The sequence below is a fragment of the Anas platyrhynchos genome, chromosome 7, assembly GCF_047663525.1.
Source record: "Anas platyrhynchos isolate ZD024472 breed Pekin duck chromosome 7, IASCAAS_PekinDuck_T2T, whole genome shotgun sequence".
In the NCBI taxonomy this organism is placed as follows: Eukaryota; Metazoa; Chordata; class Aves; order Anseriformes; family Anatidae; genus Anas; species Anas platyrhynchos.
In genome coordinates this window covers 23,830,417-23,855,234 of record NC_092593.1, presented here as the reverse complement: position 1 = coordinate 23,855,234, position 24,818 = coordinate 23,830,417, and the positions used below count along the sequence as shown (strand labels likewise).

Here is a 24,818-nt window from a genome sequence, read left to right as displayed (position 1 = left end):
AAAATACTTCATGAGAACTTTTTGAAGATTCAAGAAATGCCATCAAGCTTAACTCTGGATGGATACTGGCTTCGTACAGAACGGATCTGCTAAGTTGCTGTCAAGATCTGAATGTCTGAAGTGCTACTTCCAGACACTTGGTTTGGCAGAGGCCATGCAGGTGCTAAGGACATCAGCAGTAAGCTTGTCAGACAGGTGCTTTTATTGCATTGCTGTCCCTGTTTTTTAGATTCCACCAAACTGGTTTGGAGAATACAAAATGGTATGAAATAAGGAGCTAAAACAGGGAGCTGTGAGGTATGGTGCCAGGAGTGTTACAACCCACAGCCACTCTAAAAACAGCACAAATGCCACCAGGGAGTAATACTGTCCATGGCAGAGATTGCAGTAAGCTCTACTCCTTACTCCAGTTACAAAGCTGCAAAATTATCTGCCCAGTTTGTGCCATATTCTCAGGAAATAATTTCAAACAGATTAGCTTCAACTTCCACACAAATCAGCTACTTACTCATGGCATGATTTTTCAGAAGTGCTGAGCATTCATATTTGCTACTGAAGTCAACTGAAATTGCAAGTTTTCAGCACATCTTAAAATCAGGCCATTAACCCTTAATTATCATATAATAGCTCAATTAAAAATTTACCGAGACTTACTTCAGTAGCTAGCCAAGCTCCATGGCTTACAGGCTGGCTATAAAAAATCCAGTTCTTTAGTCGTGTCTGGGCTCTGGGGACCATTTAAAGTGGTTGCTGTTAGGCCTGCTATTTAAAGCGCGCACACACACACACAAAGAAAAAAATAAAAAGAAAATAATCAACTGCAAAGGTACCTTCTTCCCTGCTCCTTTTCCGTTCTCCCTTCTTTTCATTATAATTTTCTACACTTTTAGAAGATAACCCTTTGCTGCCTTCTCCATTTTTTTTCCTCACACCAATCCTTTATTTCAAATGGCAAGTATGTAGTTTCCATGCTATCAGAGAAAGTGCAATACCCAACTTTCATCAAAACCCATTTCTTCCCAATGAAAAAAACTGCAAAAGAAAAATACGTCTTCTGTCCTGAACCAGCACAGCACATGGCCACTTTGGGGGCAGCTGTTAACCCTCTCTTTGCATCATGTGCTGCTGTTGATGGGGTTCTGTCTATCTTCAATGTAGGGACAAAGCCATGTGAAACACTTACTGTCTTTCTACAGAAACATTTGATATTAAAGTTGAAATAAACTTCTAGTAAAAGAGCACAGGGATTATATCATTTGGGGGGATAATTCAAATCCAGCTGAAAACAGATAAAAGACTCTTAGTGACTTCTGTGGGCTTTGGACTGGGTATGTAGAAAAGAGGCAATTTCAGTGGATTTTAAAAAGAAACCTTTCTTTTTTTTTTTCTTTGAGGACACAGAAAGGGATTTTTTTGCCACCTTTGGAAAGCCTGGTATTGTTGTGGTTTACTCATCTATAGCAGGGAATAAGAAGGTAGCATGTGGGAGAATCTGAAGCTTATTTCAGCTTTGTCCAGCTAGCCATCCAACTAGTTCATAGCTACCAGTAATCAAGAAGCCCCAGTCACTTGAAGGATGCCTCAGAAGGACTATCTGTAAGGATTACAAGAAAGCTCTAGTAGTTGTGCGGCAATTCTGCCACCTTAGGCGCTTTTTTTGACATTTTTGGTGGCTTACTTAAAGCCTCAAGTCAAATCATAAATGATAAAGAAATCTCAAAGGGAATGAAAAATTTTACCTACATGGGAATTTACAGCCAGGGGTGAGGAGGGTGAGGAGGGTGAGGGGCATGGTGCACTTCAGGCTCCTTTTACCATGTTACTCCCTAGTCTGTCCATCAGCAGACTGGAAATACCATCAATATTTTTCTCTCTCCCCCTCCCTTTTTTTTTTATTTTCTTCCAGTCTCTAGTGAAGCTGAATGCGAAACTGAAGCCTATGCTGGACTCTGTGGCAGTAAACAGAGGTAAATGGGAGGAGCTGCACCAAAAAAGACTTCCTTCTCAGGCAGCATCCTCGACCTCCTTTTCCTCTAGCTTTACTGTGTCTCTCAAAGACATAAATTAAGCCTGCAAATGTCAATGTCTATTTATGATAAAAGCTGTCTGAAAGGCTTCCGTAAGCTTTGGCACACCACTTTTTTTAAGAAATGCTTTCAGAGACATGCTTAATTGATCGGATATTATCTTGATGGCAGCCTAGTTTGTTTTTACTTGGAGGTTTAGTCAGTCTGAAGGGAAGGCCTGCGGTGAGATTGCGCTGTTTTCTGAAATGACATGGAAGACAGCACAAGAAGCATTCATTCAGCTCCGCTCCATTTCAACTGCTGCTGTAAAAATCTGTAAAGCTGACAACAGACTGAAATATAAGAACTTACAGCTTAATAAAATTAATAATACAGAGCAGAACTGGGATGCAAGCTGGTCAATTCACATGCAAGGAGCTGCAGGAAAACAGAATAGTATGTAATTACATTGTTGTTTTGCATCTCTTCAGTACATGTTATGAATCAATTATGCCTGCTTTTGTGATGTTCCTCTCTCACTCTTCCCTCCTCTTTTATGCCTGGATGTTCTGAAAAGCCTGCTTTGTATTCTAAAGAAGTATTTTTTTACAACAAAGCTTCTTAGTGATTGATCAGGGCCTTTAGAATTGCCTACCTTTGCTACATTTAACAACAAACTTTATTATCTTTAAAAATACCAATCTGTCCCTGCTTCCCTGAGAAATTCATATTAACAATGCAGTAAATTTCTCAGCAAGGGGAAGCTTGCATAAAAGCAAAATATTGCATGGTAATTTTAGAGGGTTGTTGTTTGTTTGTTTGTTTTTAAATACTCCTTTAACACATTTTTTTAAATTACAGTGTCCCCTAAGGAAAAAAATAATGGGCTTCAATGAAAATAGAATAAAAATAAAAAAGGAAATCTGCTGCCTTATGCTTCAGGTTTATATTATATTGAAAACTGGACCATGGATAAGCCTTTCTAGTATAATCTGCAGCTGAAATGAGTATTTTGAAATGACGGAGAGAAAGAATATCATTGGACTGACTACCTCTTCTCTTGCAGTTCTTTCAGGACAATTTAAGATGGTTATTATTACGGCTAGTGCAGTCCTAGAGTCACATGTAGACATCTGCGGTAGCGGGGTTCATTAAAGTTTAATCAAACACGATAGGTCACAAAACCAAACGTGTCCAGTTCTATGTGGTGATGCCGGTATTACGTGAAAGTTGGTCTCCTTTCATTAGTACAGGGATCACTAGGGTAGCAAAACTGTGTTCTATGAACTGAGGGTGCTTTCTTTGCTGCGTGATAGGGCACAAGAGGAGATGTGTTGCAGTGCTTACGAGTTCCCATTCATGGGAGAATAAAAGCCTTTGTACTCCATGAAAAATGCGATGCTAAATATACCATTGTCTGGCAGCAGAAATTAAAGCTGAATTCAGCTTAACTTTACACCTGTGACAAAGTCCACTTACTTCATGGAGGTACCTTGAACTGACACCAGCCTCATGAAAATCAGAACCTAGCCCAGCAAACCAGATGCTATAAGGAGCCTTCCTGCTTTCCAAGGAAAGTGAGTCGTTAGCACCTTTGAAAAGCTGACTACGTCTGTCTGGCAATCAAACAGAAACACCAAATCTGCTGATCACGTTGTTCTGTGTGATACTTCCTTAAAAAAAAAAAAAAAAAAAAAAAAAAAAAGAAAACAGACCAACAACAAAACAAAACCCTCTGTGCAATTAATTATATGTATAGGGGAATAGCTGGAAATTTCAGTACCGTTGCAAGCCAATATGTCACCATGCAACTGAACCACATCATTTTCTCTATCAGAAAGAAGCAGGGAAGGAGCAGAGATCCAGATTGCACAGCAGTGAATACACGCACCAAATAGAAATGTTTCTGCTATTATTTTACCACTTCTTTCTTCCCTGAATAAAGATAGATGCAGGATAGTAAGCAGCAAGCCATATAAAACTTGTAACACATGCTTTATGGGAGAAACAGGTACTAGGAATTGACATAGTACTGCTGGCAGGTACACATAGCTTTTCTGAATTTTGATATTGCATATTGCTAAGTGTAACATAATTTATAGCGCGTGCCCTCCAGCTCCCCCCAAGGTTGAGTTTCCCCTCATTTCCTCTCCTTTTTATTGGCTTCAGTGCGCTGTTGCCCATGGCAACACCCACCGGCAGTGATGGGAATTCAGCACCACCGCAACCTGACATACAGTTGAAGCTCTAACAATGTCAACCATCAATCAAGTGACTGTTTGTAATTGCCTCCATCTATTTCTCCTGTCTTTCGGTATCTTTGCTATTGTGGGTCAAAATTCAGAAAGTGCTGACTAATGTTATGGTTCCGTTCCTCCATCACAAGGAAGAAAATGAGAGCGCACAGTTAGATCTTTATCAAATTGTTCTCAGGAAAAACGAAGCAACCCTGCTGAAATCAGGGAGTCACAGTGGTGTATCGCAGAACAGAATTTGATGTCTGAAAGTGATACAGCTCAGTCTTAAAAAATATATCTTAAAACATGCTAAATGTTTTTTAACACAGTTTAGGCATCAACGAAAGACTCATGTATTTGAGAGAAAAATAAAATCCTTTATGGAATTCTTTGTTGGGTAAAAAAGCAAGTTTCTCATATTTAAGATGCTGGGAAACATTTTTTTAACTAGTGCTTACTATCCCAAGACATACTCAGCACAGATGAGATGACTATGGGTTAGGAAATCAGAATTCTCCTTCTGTGGCTTGTTTCCCTGCTGACTGCACAAGCACAGATGAAAACCCATTGAAATCACATTAGTTCTGTGGCTGCGTACAAAACACAGGACCAGCAGAGGCAAGGACAAAGGACACAAGGCAAAGAGGATGGAGAACCCACTGTTACCCAGCACAGTGCTAGTAGGGTGCTTCCCACATGGCCTCGCCTTAGAGATGCCCACCACAGGCTCTTCTGGCTCAGCAACAGAAGAATCCTCCCTTCCTTGCCCCTGCTGTTAGTGGAAATTTTGCCTTGAATGGGGACTCAAGTATTTGCAACTCCAGTGCTAAAATGCAGTGAGCATGAGCCACATCCATAGGGTCACAGGGCCTGTGTTCTCCACCTGAGGTGCTTTGAGCCAGTCCAGCTGCAATGCGGTCCTCAAAACTACTTCTGGACAGGCAGCAATTCCACTCAGGATTCCTACCTGTGAGACCACTGACCAAAATCAACCCTTGCTCACCAAAGAAAACAGGTCTAAATGCTACAGCATCACTTAGGGCCATCAGGAGGGAGCCTGGTGTCCAAGCCCTGTTTGGTTTAGAGCAGGCTTCAAACTGCAGGTGTGCCTCTTTCCCCACCGGCCGGGAGAGAGCCATGAGGGCTTCCCATGGAAGTCCTTTACAGGCACCCACCAAGGAGACAGAAGGCCCACTGGGTGCTGCCACCACGTGCACCCTGCTCCTGGGGAGCTGCACGGAGTCGAAGGGCTTTGGTGGCACAGGAGGTGTCCTGGGTGCATCCTCCTGGGTTAAAGCACGCCCCTACAACACAACACTGTGACCCCAGCAGGAAACCCAGCACTGTTTGAGGCAAAGAGCACGTGGGCTGGAGGCTCTTCTACACATCGGGCAGGAGGGTTTCTCACCTCCCACAAACAAGATGGACAAGAGGTAGGTGTCTTTGGCCATAGGACAACCAGACAATTTGCCCTGAAAGTGGACCATCACTTTGCCTTTCTCCCAGCCTGAGACCTACAGGCAAAAGAGAACTTCGTAACTTGATCAAGACCTTGACATCTGCTTCTGGCAGGACACAGTTTAGTGCCACACACACAAGGTTAGGCAGCAGAAGCTCACAAAAGTTTAATTTGGATGCCTAATGTGGCAGTTAGGCATGTAACTCCCCATGTAGCTCTGTCATAGCTCTTACTTCTTTGCCAGACCAGGGATCTTGCTGAGAAGGTATGTTTTGTGCCCTGCAGAAAATGCCTATAGAGTAGAGGAGCGCGTTTCTTTTTAGCTCAGGTATTCATTCAGATGGTGTCCTTGGTACAGCAGCTGCATTTTCCGGACTGTTGTCCTTGCTAATTGCTCCTTCTTATAGTGCACTGCAATTTCATAACGTGCCTGTAGTTATCAGCAAAGCCAATACTAGTACTCACAAACTGTTTTTGAAAACTGCAACCAGCAGTGCCTAAGATAATTTTTAATATTTAGACTAATTAATCCTAGTAGAAAATTTGAGTGTTTCAGCCTGCAGGCCAAATATTTATTTTCCCTCCATGTGATTAAACGAATTATAGACAGTTTATGCACTGAGCACAGATTAGAACAGGTTTATTTCAAGGCTAAGTAAAACATGTTAACAGACACTTCCAATGCTGAGAACATTCTGGGCAAGAAAATGAAGAATGTAACATTTTTTTTATTGGCTTTTCCAAGAAACTGGCGATTTTAATAGTAAAATCATGTGAATGTTTTCTAAAAAAAAAAAAAAAAAAAAAAAAAAAACAAAAAACAATGAAATTTGAGGTATAAATCAGCTGAGAGTCTCCAGAGATTTTCATGACTTGAATGTGACAGTATTGGAATATGTACTGTGTATCGCTTGTTACCTTTTCTTTCTTGGATCACCTTGTACTTAATTACCAGTTTATAAGCGTGTTGGACACTGCGTCTTACAGTTGTGTGGGGAATACCATTGTATGCTTTGAACCTTTGTGTATGGGAAACAACTGACATGCACAGAAATAGTGTGTGTATTTTCTAATGCAAGTGTACCCTACATACTTTCAAAAATGAATACTGAGAAAGACTTCTGCCTCCTTTTCCTTTTTGCATTTTAAGATAATTACCCTCATTGTTTTGCTTTAGTAGATCAACCAATGCTGATTCAGCTTTTTAAAGCATGTTTTTGAAATTAACAACTTGGTTTTACTGGTCTCTCTAAAAAAAAAAATAATAAATCACTTTAATGGTTTCCCGTGATTTATTTTTTTATTTATTTTTCATTGAAACTACCTTGTCAGAATGAATCAGAGCTGTATGTATTGATTTCTGAACTATGCAAATAGAAGAGCAGTGAAAACACATGTGACTGAGCAGCTCAAATACAATTTTTGAAGCATGACCTTGCAGCGTTCATTCCTGGGAGTAAACCTAACTCTACCAGCTGCACTTGGCATTATTCTGGAATGACCAGAAACCAAATCTGGCCTATGACTTCAACAGGACAATTTACTCCTATAAAAAAATGTACAGATGAGTACAAGTCTGTGATACTGGATATGTCATTATTCTGTAAAAATAGCATGTATCCCTGGGGAAAACACCACCACCACCACCAAGAAAAAAACACTAGTTCCGTCCAAGAAAAAAGGACACTGTTGAAATAAGCAATTTCAGAAAGGAGGAAAATACTTGATCTAAGTTTTTAAAGCAGTAGGAGAGCTGTCAGATTCTGTTAGGATACCAGCATTGTTCCTTCCATCAGCCTTTACAAACTTAAGCTCTTGACACCTTGTAAAGCTTTCATATTCAAAAAGCACAAGACATCAATAAAATACTTATTGTCCTGTGTTCCAGGGCTACATGTTTAGCTTAGGGCGTTCTCTTACAGTATCACTGCTTAGGAGTACTTAAAGTCAATTACTCAAGATTTAGAAATAAAGGATTTGAAAAACATCAGTAAATTTTAACTTTGTTCCTGTCAGCTGCAGGAAATACTGAAATGAGAAAAATATTCAAGTCTAGGTAGCGTTTTAAGGAAACAATTTCTCTTTTAGCTGCTGTGGAACTGTTATTAAACTCTCCAGTTTACTACTTGGAAGATAAAAGCACAAAGGGGAACAGAAAATGATAGACGGATATAGAAAATGCAATTTCTTTCTAAGGCATTAGGTCTCATTTGCATCGTGGCTGCTAGAAAAACAAGGACTCAGCCACTGTAAACCCATCTTGTTCCAGCATTAGGCCCTTAGAGTGGCTTTTCCGATGTGGCAGAGCTGACGTGGGCACACGGCAGGCTTGGCCTGCTCAATTGCCCATCTCCAGCTGCGCTTCTCTACTGCTGGGCACGAGGCCTGTCGGGTTAGGGAGCCTGGTGGAGGCCAGCGAGGGCAGCAGATGCCAGGGCAGCGGGCGCGTTGCTGACGCACCCATTGCCCGGCTCTGGGTGGCAGCAGCACCTTCGGCCTTCTCGTGCAGGCAGACAGGGGGCCTCATTTTCCCCAGTTTATACATTTTGGTGATTTTGGGTGACTTCGGGCAGCTGCTGGATTAAGCACAGAGAGCTGAGTTCGGCCACTGCCGCAGTGGCGAGCAGAGCACCCAGGCCGTGCCGTGCAGCGCCCCTTCCCTCCCGGGCCGTGCAGCAGCAGCAGCAGCAGCGGGGCGGGGTCCCCGCCCCGGGTGGCGGCGCCTACAGCTCCCGGCACTCCCCGCTGCCGCCTGCCGGAGCCGTTCCGGGGCGCGGGGCCGTCGCCGGGGCAGCGGCGATGGAGGCGGCGGTGGCGGAGGGGCAGTACACGGCGGCGGTGTACGGGCTGATCCGCGGCGGGCGCTGCGCCGAGGCGGCGGCGCTGCTGAGCCGCGAGCTGCAGAGGGGCGGCCGCTCGCGGGGCGGCCTCTCGCTGCTGGGCTACTGCCACTACCAGCTGCAGGACTTCGCGGCGGCGGCGGAGTGCTACGAGCAGCTCTCGGCGCTGCACCCCGAGCTCGACGCCTACCGCCTGTACCGGGCGCAGGCCCTGCACAAGGCCGGGCTGTACGGCGAGGCCCTGCGAGCCGCCGGGCCGCTGCTGGAGCAGCCGGCGTACCAGGGCCGCGTGCTGCGGCTGCAGGCTGCCGTCCGCTACGCGCAGGGCGACCTGGCCGCAGCCGAGAGCCTGGTGGAGGAGGCGCTGGCCGCCGCCACCGAGGGCGGTGGTCCCGGGGCGGCCCAGGACCCCTCGGAGCGGGCTGATGCCGAGGTGAACCTGGGCTGCCTGCTGTACCGGCAGGGCCGGCACGAGGAGGCCGGCGTGAAGTTTGCCGGTGCCATGCAGGTGCTGGGCTGCTGCCCCGAGCTGTCCTACAACATGGCGCTGTGCTGCTACGCCGCCAAGCAGTACGCCCCCGCCCTCAAGCACATCTCCGACATAATAGAGCGCGGCATCCACCAGCACCCCGAGCTCAGCGTGGGCATGAGCACTGAGGGCATCGACGTCCGCAGCGTGGGCAACACACTGCTCCTGCACCGCACGGCCCTGGTGGAGGCCTTCAACCTGAAGGCTGCCATCGAGTACCAGCTGCACAACCTGAAGGCCGCCCAGGAGGCGCTCACCGACATGCCGCCCCGGGCGGAGGAGGAGCTGGACCCGGTCACGCTGCACAACCAAGCGCTGATGAACATGGACAGCCAGCCCACCGAAGGGTTTGAAAAACTGCAGTTTCTCCTGCTGCAGAACCCCTTTCCGCCAGAAACTTTCGGAAACTTGCTGCTCCTCTACTGCAAGCATCAGTACTATGACCTGGCGGCCGATGTGTTGGCAGAGAATGCCCATTTGACCTACAAACTGCTCACGCCTTATTTGTACAATTTCCTAGATGCCATTATTACTTGTCAGACCGCCCCCGAGGAGGCTTTCCACAAACTAGATGACTCGGCAGGGATGCTGACCGAGCAGCTGAGAAAACTCACGAAGCAGGTGCAGGAAGCTAGGCAAAACTGGGATGATGAAGCTGTAAAAAAGGCCGTTAATGAGTATGATGAGACTCTGGATAAATATATACCTGTCTTGATGGCCCAGGCAAAGATTTACTGGGACATGAAGAACTACACGATGGTAGAAAAGATATTCCGCAAATCAGTTGAATTCTGTAATGAATACGAGGTATGGAAGCTCAATGTGGCTCACGTGCTCTTCATGCAAGAAAACAAGTATAAAGAGGCTATTAGCTTCTACGAGCCGATAGTTAAAAAGCACTATGACAACATTCTCCACGTTAGTGCCATTGTGTTGGCAAATCTCTGTGTTTCCTACATCCTCACAAGTCAGAATGAAGATGCTGAGGAGCTGATGAGGAAGATTGAGAAGGGGGAAGAACAGCTGTCCTATGGTGATCCTGAGAAAAACACCTACCATCTCTGCATTGTTAATCTAGTCATTGGTACCCTTTACTGCGTGAAAGGAAACTACGACTTCGGGATTTCAAGGGTCATTAAAAGCCTGGAGCCATATAACAAAAAACTAAGCACCGATACGTGGTACTATGCCAAAAGGTGTTTCCTGTCCCTGCTGGAGAACATGTCCAAGCACATGATCATGCTACGTGACAGCGTTATTCAAGAGTGCATTCAGTTTCTGAAGCAATGTGAACTGTATGGAAGAAACATCCCAGCTGTCATTGAGCAGCCACTCGAAGACAAGAGGATGCACAGTGGGAAAAATACGGTTACATACGAAGCCAGGCTTTTGAGGGCACTGATGTATAAGATCGTTGGATGGACTCCATAAATGACATTCCTGTGCAGTAGAAATGCGTATCTTGTGTCTGATCTTTTCTTAGATTGTGGGGTGATGCTTACCCTGGTAGTACTTAGTGGTCTGTTTTGTGGTTGTTGTTTTTTTTGTTGTTGTTTTTGGTTTTTTTGTTTGTTTGTTTTTTGTTTTGTTTTGTTGTTGTTTTTGTTTTGGTTGCTTGCATTTAAATATTTTGTCCTGTATTTTAACAACATTCAGTGGAAAATAAAATACTTGCTTGAAATTAACATGCACCAAATAACTAGGGGCATTCTCAGTCATGTCAGAAACACCTTAAGATGCACTGACCAAGCACTACAGAAATACCATAGAGTTATCACCTGTAAAATATTTTATCCCTGTGAAATTTTCGCCAAGTTTCTTTACATTGTTCACAGTTGAAAATAATTTGCTCTCCATTTCTCCTAGCACAGATATTGAAGAAACAGAGTTATTTCACTTCTCTTATTTGTTCCTGTGTGTGAAATACTTCTTTCTTTTGCTTCTTCCAAGCTATTTTTAATATATCACAGACTATGTTCATAGTATATTCAAACACTAAAAGTGGCTTTATAATAAAAAATCACTCCTACAAAAATTAACATTGTCTTTTGTTGTAAACTCAGTAATCATGCATGAGTATTCTGGCAAGTTGTAGACGTAATACAGAGACCAAAAATATATTCCAAGGAGAGTACCATGAGTGGGCATAAGGAGCTATAGAAACACTGCCTGGTGCTTCCCCTTCCCCTGCTGCGATCCCCAGCGTCCCCTTGCCAGCACCATCCACATAGCACCTGTTGCCTGCAGACCTGTGTGGCAGCACGGGCTTGCTATATGTGCAGTCTTTCATTTGTGGCCTGGCCTGCCCCTTTGCTCGAAGTACACCAGCATCTGGTACAAGACCTTGCAAACGTAAAATTACATTATTTTCCATATTGCTCAAAAAGCGTATAACTACTATTTGAAGTGGAACTTACCACTTCTGACCTTAGATGGAAGGAATCCACTTCTCAGTTTCCTCCTTGTATTACTTACTGTTCCTGCTTCACCAATAGCTTTCTGAAACCCTGTTTATTTACTTAATTCCTTTACATATCATTTCCATCACACTGGTATCAGACACTTTTTTCAGAGACTTCCCATACCTTTTCAGACATATTACACGTTCTACACAGAAGTGAAATCAAAATGTCCTTCACTCTTTTTTGCAATCTCATTCTGTGCCTCTTTTTGTGTATTATTCCTTCTGAAGTAATGTGCAGCCTGAAGTTTTTTAAAAAGGATCAAGTACCTGCAGCTTTAGCTCCTTTGCTTACCTTTGACCCTGGCTCCCTGAAGAGCTGTCATGTGAATTTCAGAATCAGGCTGCATGTCTCTCAAAATCCAGTTTCTGTGCCACTGTTTACCTGGAAAGGAAGAGGACAGCATTTTTATTTTTTTTTGAAAGTCGTTCTACTATCAAGCAATGAAATACTTAATCCTTGCAGGGAATTGGTGCATCTGGAGACTATGCCTGTGACTATTTCAACACATAGGAAATTGACTCTGCTTTATCCCAAGAGAAACTCATCAAGGCTGCACATCTCCTCCATAGCTAAAGTAGATGGCTGTGGGTTAGGAATGTTACCGTTTACCCAAAAAAATCCTCTAACAGCAAAGTAAAATCACCTTCATCACAGTTGTCTTTAGTGTCAACAATGGGATAATGTTCTACTGTAGGCAGACCAGCAGGTAGGCAGCAGTATGTCGCAAGGTGTCCTGGAACAGCCTGTGTAGCTCGTTACTAGTCCATAATTCATCCAGGGCCCCCCATTACGATGATATTGAAATATTTTCCACTACTGCTTCCACATGAGGAAGAGACCTGTGATTTCAAATCTTGTTCACCTTCATGAATCACAGCAGCAGGCTGGAAAGTGTGTTTCTAATTTACAGTGGAATTGTATTACATATTATGCAGCATAAACAGCATGACCTTTAAAAAAAAAGTTTTTAAAAGTCACACCACATAATGGAGTATGAAGTGCAGGCTGTGGGCAATGACTTAGGGAACATCAGAGATTTTTTTCATATTCACTGTGCGTAGTCTGTAAAAGTCAGTGGACATTTAAAAATAAAAAATAAAAATAAAAAAATCCCTCTGCAGATTGGTGCTTGTGAGAATGTCCTATGCTCTTTGAGAAATTTTAAAGGGAACTGAGAGCAGGACAGAGACTTGTCCACAGCCAGCTCTGGCACACAGCTCCTGCTTCCATCAGCTGCTGGGGAAGGAGCAGGGTCCTCAGCCACAGTGTGGGGAGGGACAGCAGGGAGAGATGCTCCCTGCGCTGCGTGTCTGCCTTTCCTGTTCCCTCCCAGTGCAGGGGACAAATACCCCAACACCTGCAGCACTGCTGTCCACAAAGCAATGCCTCCTCTTCTGTAAGAGGGACACTGCTCTGGCAAGGGGCTCAAACACACTCTGCCCGCATCTAGTGACCACACAGCATTTCTGAAACGCTGGTGTACAGCATGGAAACAAATACATGCAGCAAGTAGAAGGCTGTGCCTACAGAAAGCTCTTTGGAGCCAACATCAGCTTTGGTGGATTTACTGAAGAAAGTGGCTGAGCAGCCACCTTCCTAATTGGAGAAAACATCCCCATGAAAGGAAAAGGAGCTCCTCGGTTATGCAAGATGAGGCTGTTTCAGAAAGTGTGGCTAGAGGGCAGTCAGCATCTCTGGAATATGCTTCATCCTGCTGCAACAAATCATATGTACAAAAACCAAACCAAAACAAAAACTAACCATCAAAAAACCCCAAAGAAAACATCAATAGAAATACTTTCCCTGTTCTTCTCTTACATCACGTTTTTATCTTCTTTTCCTCTCAAAGTACACTGTGCAGCCAGGACTGGCCTAGACCTAACCCACGATTTCTTAGCAAGTTAGGTGGTGCTGAGTGTTACGACCCCAATGCCAAGTGGCCTCTGATGCAGAAAGGAGAGAGGGAAGAGGCAGGGCTGAGATGTGCCAGGAGGAGACCTGGGAGACGCTTCCTCCTCTGCTGCTGTGTAAGGACTCCAAGTGATTCTTCTCATCTGGGTCTCCTCCCTTCCCAGCAGCATTTTCCACCCCAACCACCAAAGCCTGTTCCTCAGCAGCCTCTCCACGGCCAGGATGGACGCCACGGCCCCCATTTTGTCCTAGGTAGCTGCCCACCCTCTGGGTCCAGCCACTGTGGGTTTTTGCAGTGTATTGCTGCTTGCTGTGCAAAACTGCAAAACATGCAGTTATGGCATCTCCAACTGCAAAGCACTTTGGTCATGAAAAATATATAAATGTTACAACCACTTTTATTACTGTCTTTATACGGCATTTAATGTTTCACTATGTGACTTACACACAAAATACATTTTTAAAGGAAAACGCATACGGTTTTATGTGGGGGAAAGGGAGGACACAAAATAATGTTTTATGCTTCTTAGAAATACAGTAAAATCTGTCTAAATGAATGCCCTAAGCCAGTACAGCCCTTCTTTTGTTCGTAACCAAAAATCATTATTTTCATTTAAAAGAATGCAAACAAACCCCGCCACCTACGAGCAGCTGGCCCTATTCCTGGGGGGCTGCTGGGGGCAAACACCTGGAGCTGAGCAGCGCGGAGCAGAGGGAATGGATGCCGGGGCCGCTTGTGGTCAGCCCTGCAGTCAGAGCTGATCAAAAAATGTCAGTAATCAAGGGGTGGCTGACTTTACACTGAGACATACAAAAGCCGAGACAAAAGAGTCTTCTTATTGTGTAACTGGGGGCGGAGCGTGGCCAGAGACTTCCTCAGGGAAGATGTGGGAATTTCTGCAGGGTAAGCAAGCCCCATTAGGAGGTGGAAGAGAAGAATGCTGTTTCTCTAAAAATGGTGACATTTACAAGAATAGCAGCTGAGCTGAGCATCCCGCTTCACAATATCTTACAGCATGCTATTTTAGATGCCTGAGTTCAGAACTGTATCCCCCAGCAATGGCAGCAGAGCCCAGCCCTGACGAATGGTTTGCAGATTTGGGGCACGGGTGTGATAACGCGGCTGTGTGGGCTGAAAGATAAGCACTGAAAGATCCATCTTCTCTCCCCCCACACTTCTCTTCCTTCATCTCCCTTTGGACTTCCAGCAAATAAAACCTCCAAATTTTGTGCCTCTGCTAAATCCTGCCTGTCTCTTCAAGTAAGGAGTGGCTGCTCCTGGGACAATATGCTCCTTCACATCGTGGTGAGTTGTTGATATAGAAAGACAAACACATGAATACCATCTGGCTTACCAGGAACCAGGACACAAAAACAACTGCCTGCAAAAATACCTTTTAGCACAAAGAGCTAAGCGAGGCTGGCAAAATACCACCTTTTTTTTTTTTTTTTACAACTAAAGAACTGTGAGGGGCAGCTCTAGGCTTGCCTTGCACACCCACGACATCTAAGCAGGCTCCAGCAAGGTGCCCCCTGCGCCTGTGGGTGCTGGTGCATGGCTCATGGGATGTACACCTTTTCCTGTGACTGCACGAGGTGCTGCATTGACCTTCAGGAGCCACAGCCTGGCCATGCTCCGTGGGCATGCGTGGCTCGGTTGCTCTGTGCTGGTGCAGGGAACCCAGGAAGCATTGGAAATCTCCCAGCTTCAGTCAAGCTTTCACAAGTGAGTGAGGAAGGAGTGCCCAGTGGGCACACGTTAGGCTGCAGGGAAGTTTTCAGACTGAAGTGCTACAACAACAGCTGGTTTTCAGGCCTCTGCACCTTGTTTGCCACCTAGCCTAAGCTCTCGAAGAAACAGGGTCTAAATGAAGTAAAGAGGCACTGGGTCCTGACAAACTTCTAGGGTTCACTTTCACCAAAACAACTCTTCTTTTTTTTGGCTGGCCCTTTTCCATTAAGTAGAAAAAATGAGACACTTGGACTCATTTTACAAAGAACCTCTTGATTAGCATCGTTTTCCTTAACCTCACCTGAATTTTAGCTAACAAAGCCCCATTACAGAGCAGACCCTGCCAAATCCAACAGCTTCAGTCCAGAATGTTTCTATTCTAGGGTTCTTAAAACTGAGTGGAGTTTATAGCCCAAACTGAAGCTCAGTGAAGCCAATAAAAAAGTTCCCTTTGACTTCAACAACCTTTAAATTGACACCTTAGAAAATATCCATTTTCATAGGCTGCTATTTGGGGCTATCCAGGAGCAGGGTCTTGTAGGTACTGACATGCTAGAACCCCAACCAAATCCAGTGAAAAAACAAAATATAACAGACCTTGTTTCCACCCACGTAAAACACTGCTCAGAGCACCCCTTTCCCTGCGTTCCTCATGGTGCAGCCCCTGCACGTTAGGAAAACATCGCTGCTGCTGCTGCAAAACACAAGGCATGGGGCTGCGGTGTGGAGCCAGGCGCCTCAGCTTGGGATCGCCCCAGCCACAACCAGAGCGTGAGCTCCGGATTCTCTCCTGCAACACAGGAATCATCAGGGGGCATTGCGAACTTTTAAACTTTCAGGAGTGAATTTACACACTTTCATTCTCTGTTGCACGTAATCATCCCCTTCTCCAAATTTCAGGCTTTTTTGCTGCTTACCTTCCCCTCTCCCCCCACCTGCTATGCCTCTAGAACCCTTGCCATCCTGTGTCACAAGCGGGGAGCAGGTTGACTAACAGCTTTTTATGAGTCGGTTTTATTTTATAGCCCTCTTTCCCGTGGGAGAGGGCGAAAGGAGTTGGCTAACAGTCAGACCCTGTTGGGGTCTAACAGTTGCCTTCCGAATTAAAATTAACGCGGCTCGGATTCTTCTTAAACGTGTTTACCGGATGCCTCACAGGGCTCTTTGTGTCTGCGTTCACTGATTCACAGCTGCTCAAACAGCAAACAGAAATGCAGGAGCTCTGACATGGCGTATCTGATTTTCTTGCGGTGCCAGCGGTATTTATCACTGCAGCTCCTGCGTGCGGCTGGAGGGCCTGCTCCTCCATCAGGGCTGAGGGACGGGGTTTGCAGAGCACACATAAATCCTCCGTGCTTCCACACACCTTCAGATGGCTGTCACCCAAGCGCCAGCTCTGCCATCCCGATAGCAAGGAGATAACAACCATGCTACTGGAGCCACGCGGCACCCCGTGGGCAGGAGGCAGGCATGGGGCAGCTCTGCTAGGAAAACGCCTGTGCGTGACCCCCAGGCACAAGGCAGCAGGAGGCCGAGCGAGCAAGTGACCCCCAGGGCAGACAGCTTGCTGGCAGAGGGACATGAGCAAGTGCTGGCAGCTATAGCAGTCGCTCCAGACACAGAAAGGAAACACGGCCTCTTTTATTGTTTTTTTTTGTTTTGTTTTCCTAGCCCACGCTAGAGTTCGCTACTCCTCCTGTTTGGAGAGAAGGGAGGAAAAAAGGGATGCCAAAATGCCTTCAGAGTCATGGAAGGCAGTCCTCTCTGCCCCGAAGAGATGGCTGCTCCCCCAAGCCCAGCTGTCCCTTTCTCTGGCTCCGCAGGAGCTCCCTGCTGCTGCTCTCCCCATACTTATGGGGCCAGGCTACCTGTGGGCAGGCAGCGTGCTCCTTCTGCAGCTGCTGGGCACCGCTGCCAGCATGCTGGGGGAGCAGCCTCATCATCCCCAGCAATGTAGGTGAGGCTGCACAGCCCCTGCATCCAACATCCCTCACAAGCCCCTGTCATGCTCCCAAAGGAGCAGGCGCAGGCCTGAGCCAGACGTGTTTTAGGGGTCCCCAGCACAACACAGGCTTCATCAGAGCTTCTCCAGGAGCTCTTATTTGGGACACCCCCCAACAGCCTCTAATGAACCCTCCACACTCATGTGAGGGTGCAGAGGGGTGGGGAGTGGTCACAGCTCTACCCAGTGTATCAAGTGGCAGCTTCTTTTATGCTGCACTTAAAAGCCTCTTGGCCTGCTCCTGCCCAAGAATGAAATCACAACATGAAATGCCAGTAACGAGAGTTAATAGCAATGAAACAGTCAACAAAATATAAAGCTGTTAGAGAGGGGCTGGAGTCCCTGGGAACGGAGGTGCTGGAGCCCTGCCCTCAGCCTTTGTGCTCAGTCCAGAGCAGAAAATGCAGCGACGCCTCCCTGATCTTGTGAAATGCCCGCGAGTGAGCATGTGTAATGTACTGTGAAATTTTTGTCACTTGCTAGGTTATAAAGCTGGTTATAGAAGAATTTAATAAAAAAGGAAACCAGTTTATCTCTTTCTGATAATTTCTCTGTGGCCTCAGGGTCTCATTCTGGCTTCCTCCCCATGCCTGGAGAGGTGATCCTAATATTCAGTGTAAAACGTACCGATTCCCTAAAGGGAACTTTAGAGAAATTCTCTGCTTCAAATTCAAACCTGACAGTACATATCACATCAGGGGATCCCTTTTATCAGCAGGATATTCAGAAGGGATGAATGATTTACTCCCATAATCTCTTAAACCTTTCACTTGCAGAGTCTAAGATAGAATTTATAGCATTTTTATCATTTGGACCTAAAAAAAAATAAAAATATAAAAATAAAATAAAATAAAATAAAATAAAATAAAATAAAATAAAATAAAATAAAATAAAACAGTAAAATTCCTCTATGAAATCCAAAACCCTACTCATTGATTTTCTAGCTGATGAAATTTCAAAGGAACGTGTTCTTCCGTGATGGGGGAACAACAAGCCTCTGCCTTGGCTCCAGTGGTTTCTCATGTCAGAAATCAGGTAATTCCTCCCTTGGGAGGCACCTTGAACAGATACCTCCTATCTCTGCATTTGAAAAGACTGAGGATTTGGATTAACCTCCCATAATTTAAGACTGTACCAAGTGCTGTGAAATTTATTTCTCTAAGTTCCATTTGCCAAACAGACATAAATTCGCACAAAAAAAAAAAAAAAAAAAAAATGCCTTTCATTTTTAGTTTTAACCTAAGAGATCAGCTTTGTGTTCAGGATAGTGGGCAAGGCAATCTACGTGACAACATATGCTTAATATTTCTGCCATGTAACTACTGCAGAAAAATAAACCACAAGTGGGCTCTGATGTGTTTTTTTTTCCCTTCATAAAATCCTTTTGCCCATCTAATATGTTCTCCCTTTATCTGGTGAAAATATAAGCTGGCCTAATTCTGGGTGTTGCTTAAGCTGTCATAATAATAGAGTGGTATCACATTTTTTATTCTTCTAAATTTTATCCTTGAATTAAACTGGGGAAAATGAACCCAGAATGAGAATGCAAAACAGATCCTCGCCTAATTTCCCATCACTGTCTTTTGTCTGCTGCTCCAACCTCGAACCATTGGGTGTTAATGGCAGGTGCTGCCTAGTACAAGGAAATAATAGCTGTAAAATAACCTTCTCTTCATTTGACCTTAAGGAGGTGTCAGATGCAGGAGGCAAACAAGCACGACTAGATTGGTAATAAACACGTCAGAAATATTCAGAAATATTCAGAAGTACCAAGTGGAGCTAAGGAAAGTGAGATTCCTTTCTAGCCGTCAGTGTGCACGCGCTCAGCCCATCAGAAAGCATCTGTGCGTGAATTATCCCGGCAGTGTCTGTAAACAGTGACAAGACGCAGGTTAGAACTTGCCGTGCCAAACTGTCCCCTCAGAAAACATCTACAGCAAACCCCATGCTTGCTGAGGGGCAGAAAGCTAACTTTGTGGCTTGCAACTACTTTTTGTTTGTTTGTTTGTTTCACAGTGCTCCTGAGCAGACTCCACGTAATCTATCCATTTGCTCAGCCAGGATCCCAGTGACCTCTCCTTTGCACGAGGCAGCGCTCCTCAACAGCTGCTAAATTATGCTTGCATTTGGTCCCTTCAAGCCCCAGTTCCTCCATCCAATTCAGCAAAACACACTCTGATTTACACCAGCGTAGTGACGGCAGGATCTGGCCCTGTGGAGCAGGCTCTGTGAAGCTGGTAAAAGTTCCTGTGGCTCAGTTTGCATTTCTAGTGCCACATTTACTTCTTTCCATTTAGTACGTGGCCCAAGGTTATTTTAAGAAAATATTTCACTGTCATAATTATTCCCATGAAATGGGAATGCGCTTTGCATTTGGCAGCCAATGTCACTTCCCATGCCTTGAGAAGCTGGCATTAGTTTCCTGATGCTGAACAGCCAAAATCCCTCACAGGTTTTCCTCGCTGCCATTTTCTTCTGCTCCTGCCTTTGAACCCTCACAACCTGAGCCAGTCCTGGAGGAGCCTTCCCAGGCACCACCACAGCACCAATAATACCCACATCTGCTTTTGGAGATTAAGGAGCAGCCGCCCTCTGGAAAACTACAGACTTCCAGAAACAGGGAAGGCCAAACGTGACCCAGACCCAGATTTTGCATGAGTACCAGCTATATTGCACTCCCCTCCACTCCCTCGGCACTGCATGCAGGGACAGGAAGGGGGATCTGAGCCACACAGGTGCTGAGACAAAGCCCTGGGTGCAGAAGTGGCACATAAAGATCTTTGTGCCCCGCTGCCATTTGCTTCTCTACCCCAAGGACACGGATGGGATAACCATGGGTGAAGCAAGGGAGCAGCCCCCCTGCCCCTCCCGGCAGCAAAGCGTCGCCTCCTGCTCAGGGCCTCAGAAACAGGACGCTCGGCCAGCCAGGCAGAGGGAAGGACCAGGGGAGATCAAGGCTTGCAAACCCGTGGGATGAAATCTGCAGGTTACAGCTGCTCCTGGCGGACACCAGAGCGCTGGGATTTCCCTCAGCTTCGGCAGTGGCTGTACAGCTTGCTGTGTCAGGAGAGGCCCCCATGCACACCTAGCCTCAGCAACTTTTGGAGGGCTCATCTCCTCAGCTGGGATAGCTGTCATCACGCACAAGTGTCTCCCACCTCAGGTTTTGTAAGGGTGTTAGAGCAGAGGTTGACAGGTATTGGGAAACCTGATGGTTTTAACAGAGTTCAGCAAGTTTCATATCCCAGCACAGGTTTTACGTATTCCATGCTCATTGGCAGTAAATAAATTTGTTTTTCCTTGCCCACCTCTTTCCTGTGGTGTTCCCTTTGAAGCTGCCCTGTACACATCCCTGGCAGGTGTGTGTCCCCAGGGAGGAAAGGCCCAGCTGGAGACCGGCCGTGACTTGCTTCAGATGGGAAACGTGGGTGCGCAGAGCGCCTCGCACCTCTGCACCCGCTGTCATCAGGAGTTAGAGAGGAGATCTATCGACACGTGTGAGCATTCAGGAGTTAAAACCACATTGTAGGGGCTGTCTGCTGATTTTACAGAGCTGCTGGCAGGAGCTGGGGCAAGGGGAATCCCACCGGTGATTTGTAGTTTGGAAACAGGAGGAGCGGAGTTGCTGAGCTGCCAGGAATTTGATTTCTGGCCGCAGCTGTTTCTTCCATCGTGGTCCTGCCCCTCCTCGCACCGCAGCCCACGCCTCCTGAAGAGGTGCACCGTGCACTGCTCATTTTTATCACATCCCAGAAATGCCTGATTTTGCTCGCTCTTTTTCCTTATGTTTAATGCCTGCCAATTCTCACACCTCAGACAGAAAACATTCAGACCATCCTCTGCTCAGCTTTTGCGTTTTATTTTTTTATTTTTTTTCCCTAGCAACAGGACGTGCCCTGAAGTATTCCTGATGAGAACAACTCTCATCTCAACAAAGGAGAAGACCTTGGCTCTGTATGATATATGCCCTAGTTAAAGTAAACACTAACATTCATATTTTCCTGTAGGCTGCACCAGAGCACTGGTCAACCATTCAGCAAGTAGCCCATATTTCTTATTTCAATTTACATCCTTGAGATGGACAGGAGCTAATGTAAATGTCCCAAGTGCTTGTGAGGGATGGTGCAGGGCACATAATGTCTTTGCAGTTACCTATGCTGAGCAGATACACAGTTCACTGATCTGTTAAGCACTTCTGAGATCATGCAGTGTGTAAAAAAATACTACGCACTTGTAAATGTCAAGAGGAGTTAGTGGTATTTATAGAAAAGAAACTGTTTTACTATTTCCAGTTCTGTGGAGCAAATACGCTGTATACTTTAGGGTTCAGCTCCAGCAGCTCAGTAGTTTCCATGGGATCAGATTTTTAAGGTCATAAATAGATGGAGATGACCCGGGCAATTCAGCACCGTGCCTGAGCCATTTAAAGCCCAAGGAAAGGCAAGTGACATTTAATGGTGGGAAGGAAAGCAAAGCCAAGCAAAGGCAACGAGCAGGTTTGTATGTGATGATAAAAGCAAGGCATGCACTTTTCACCAGCTGCGTTTCAGAAGGAGGTGGATCTTCCTCTCCTCTGCAAAATGTGCCAGGGCCTACGAATTCCTACGGTAGTCCTGAACACAGACACCTTGCTAACAGACCTGGCTAAACCCAGAACCAAGTCAAACAGGAAGATGAGGGATCCAGCCTGACAATAAGCACACATTCTGGTGATCATGACTCCCTGATTTAATGCGCCACATGGAAGGCTTTGCATTTTAATTTATCAGTTTCTTTTTAATTGACCAGATTAATTATTTCCACCTTGCCACTTGGCAGGTAGGTCACTGCTCCTTTTCACAGCATTAATGAACTAATTCCGTTTTTCCCTTTGTAATTAAAAGCATTGAGTTACAGAGATCACATTTATGAATTAGCCGGGTGCACAATAAAATGTACTCTTTGTGAAATTAAATATAACATCAGATATTTCTTGTACCAAAAGCGATTTCTTTTCTTTGCATTTCTCCACTGGCAAAAACATGACAAGAAAAGAAAAAAAGAAAAAAAAAAAAAAAAAAGAAAAAAAAAACACCACCCTGCACTTTTCAATCAATAAAAATGGGTAAAATAGAATTACCCACTGACTCCTGAACACCCCCGTATTTCCCTTGGGGATACCAAGCTCAACTACAAACGTGAAAGCAATCCACATCACTGATGTTTTATGCTCTAATCAAGGTCTCTGGTGATCAGGTCAAAAGGAAAGACTTGCAAGCATCCTGCTACGTTAGTTGAGAACGGCACACAGCAACCAGCCCATTAGCTTTATCTGCCTGCTTTAAGAGAGGCTGGAGGAACATCAGGGCTGCTGGCTGCCATCAACACAGCAGTCAGACTCACTGGGGTGGCTGGCTTGGGGTCTGCAGCACTTTGAAAAGCTTGTTTTAGTTCTTCAATTGGCCTCTCAAATCTGTGTGCTTAAATGCCAGCTTTTCCTGCCTTTTGATATTGTTGTCCAGCGAGCTCCATGTAGTGGCAGCTGATTCATGTGGAAGCTAGATCCCTTTTCTGCTGGTTGTACTGGACTGGCTGGAGATACTCCGTGTGCCAAACATGTTTCAGGAACGAGCAATAACATTAAGTCTACTTGTGGATTCTTGTAGATGTAGAGCAAAAACCGTCCTTTAAACAGGCTTTCTCACTGAATCCCTTGCGCCTCTGCATGGGATCAGAGCAGCTCTCATGGGGCACAGGCAGGAGGTACAGAGTGAAGGCAAATTGCTAGGATGGCAGAGAAAAGAGAAGGGAAACAGAAGGGATATGAGAAGGTCAGGGGACGCTGGAGAGAGTTAAAAATGAGGGTACAAATGCAGGCCTGGGAAAGCAACTATCCCGGTCACCAGAATTACAGCTGCCTGAGCACAAATGTGGCTGACAGCCCTCTGCCCTTTCTGCTCCGTGTGTGCATCTGAAGCCCAGCTGTTTCAAAACATTGGTTTTGTCTCCATAGATTGCATTCTTTTTTCCCCACAAGGAAAGAATAGGCAAATAGTTAAACATATAAAACAGCCTTTGGACTAGTTCTCAGTCCATCTGTGAGACCGAGATGAATTCAACAAGGTTGTGAATAAAAATACAGTGACTGGTATTTCTAATTCCATTTCTCAGTGGAAAGCTTCTAGTAACAGCTAATAACTAAGTCATACTAATCAACTCAGTGACAGAACCTCTAAAGTATGTAATATAACATAGTTTCAGATTTTTTTTAATGGAACCTACATGTTGCAATCTCCTACTCTACAGTCATAAAACTTTATAGTGTTCTCTTTTGTCTACTGAGATTTCAGGTGTTTAACCACTGACTTCTACCCAAACAAAGTCTCCAGCAACGCTAATGCTATCCATGTGCTCCAGTAAATGAGCGGTTCAGCTTGGCCAGCAGTTCTGGCTGTTACACACGCACGCGGCCACAGCAGCCCACCTTCTGCTGCGAGCTGGTGTAACTTCACTGTGACCTTCACGGTTGTCAGCAGAATTACTTCTGATTTACTTCAGCATGACTGAGGGAAGAGTTTGGCCCCATTTGTGCCCCTTTATGGAGAGAAACCTGGAGGACAGTGTCTGTTCTCGTTGAAAGTGCAGCAGGAGTTGCAGTGTTGGTGAAGAAAAGCATACAAGCCACAGCCACAGCCAGCAGCAGTGTTGCTATGGCATGCCATCCTCAAGCTGTTCTTAAAAGCACTGCAAGTTTGGTACTTTGCCTGCTGCCCGTGGGACCAAGGCATGCTAAAGTACTGATGTTAAGTGACTTTTCCATTTGACTTTGGCCCAGAGACACCTCTGGAGAGACAGTGGTGGAGGAGAGGAGGGACAGTGCGCAGAGATCTGAAACAATTGAAGCTGTTCTGTGCACTCCCAGCACACCTCTCCCCATACACTGCCTGGTATTACATTGAAGCCTGGAAAGTTTGGTAATAAAAACACAGCAGTTCAATTAAATAAACTCTCCAGGCATAGGAGTGTAACAGAACTAGGGAGTCACCTAAACTCGTTATCAGTCCTCACTGGCATTAGTTCTTCTGCAACAATAAAGAGTCATTACAAATACCTATAATTTATTTTCTGTGCCTTACCTTGTTAGAAAGGTCAAGGGACCCTTCTAGCAAGTGCAGTCCCATTGGCCACGGGGAAATCTTCACTTGGTGAAGTTCCCCTTTTTTCCTACAACCTGGATTTCCTTTGGGTAGGAAAAGAGAGCAGCCACAGCACTTGCTGTGCTGCTATGCCTTAGTGCTGCCCCTGCTAGCACAGCTCTGGTTAAAAGCCTAAGTACATTCAGTAAAATAACTTGCATCAGGGTTTCGGAACTTGGTTATAAAGATTTGTTTGTGGCTGAAACTTTGCGCTCCAGTGCTATGTCACTAGAGAATGGCAAAAAATAAATTAATAACTAAAAATATAGCTTGACAGTTTCACAGTAACAACACAGAGAGAAGGAAAACAAAGCCAAGCTGGAATGGCACAACTCTTACTCAGTTCTGCAAAGTTCAGATTTTTGTTCCATTCATCCAGCCCTCAATAGGAAAGATTTAAACTCTAGAGAAGAACTGCCTTAAAGCCCAAAGAACTTGTATCCATTTTGATTTTATTACCAC

At 45.3% G+C, this 24,818-nt stretch overlaps 2 protein-coding genes and 1 long non-coding RNA gene across 4 annotated transcripts in view; 2 read left to right on the top strand and 1 right to left on the bottom strand.

The window, feature by feature from the left end:
- The window catches only part of PDE11A (phosphodiesterase 11A), a 134,844-nt gene extending 127,859 nt beyond the window's left edge, over positions 1-6,985 (top strand). For both annotated transcript variants that reach the window (XM_072041009.1, XM_072041010.1), the window contains exon 20: positions 1,907-6,985. In XM_072041009.1, coding sequence (XP_071897110.1) covers positions 1,907-2,068 — 162 coding nt within the window. In that variant the 3' untranslated portion in view covers positions 2,069-6,985. The remainder of the gene's footprint in view (positions 1-1,906) is intronic.
- LOC113844128 (uncharacterized) overlaps positions 1-24,818 on the bottom strand; it is a 46,979-nt gene that overhangs the window by 5,299 nt on the left and 16,862 nt on the right. The window contains exon 2 of the long non-coding RNA XR_003498381.3: positions 11,828-11,917. This is a non-coding gene — a long non-coding RNA (uncharacterized lncRNA). The remainder of the gene's footprint in view (positions 1-11,827; positions 11,918-24,818) is intronic.
- On the top strand, positions 8,455-11,110 carry LOC101792428 (intraflagellar transport protein 70B). The gene has a single exon (XM_027461514.3). It carries the CDS (start codon positions 8,502-8,504, stop codon positions 10,500-10,502), a length of 2,001 nt encoding a protein of 666 aa, XP_027317315.3. The 5' UTR covers positions 8,455-8,501; the 3' UTR covers positions 10,503-11,110.

Coding starts and splice junctions, on each gene's coding strand:
- LOC101792428 (XM_027461514.3), top strand. CDS start 8,502: ATGGAGGCGGCGGTGGCGGAGGGGCAGTACACGGCGGCGGTGTACGGG.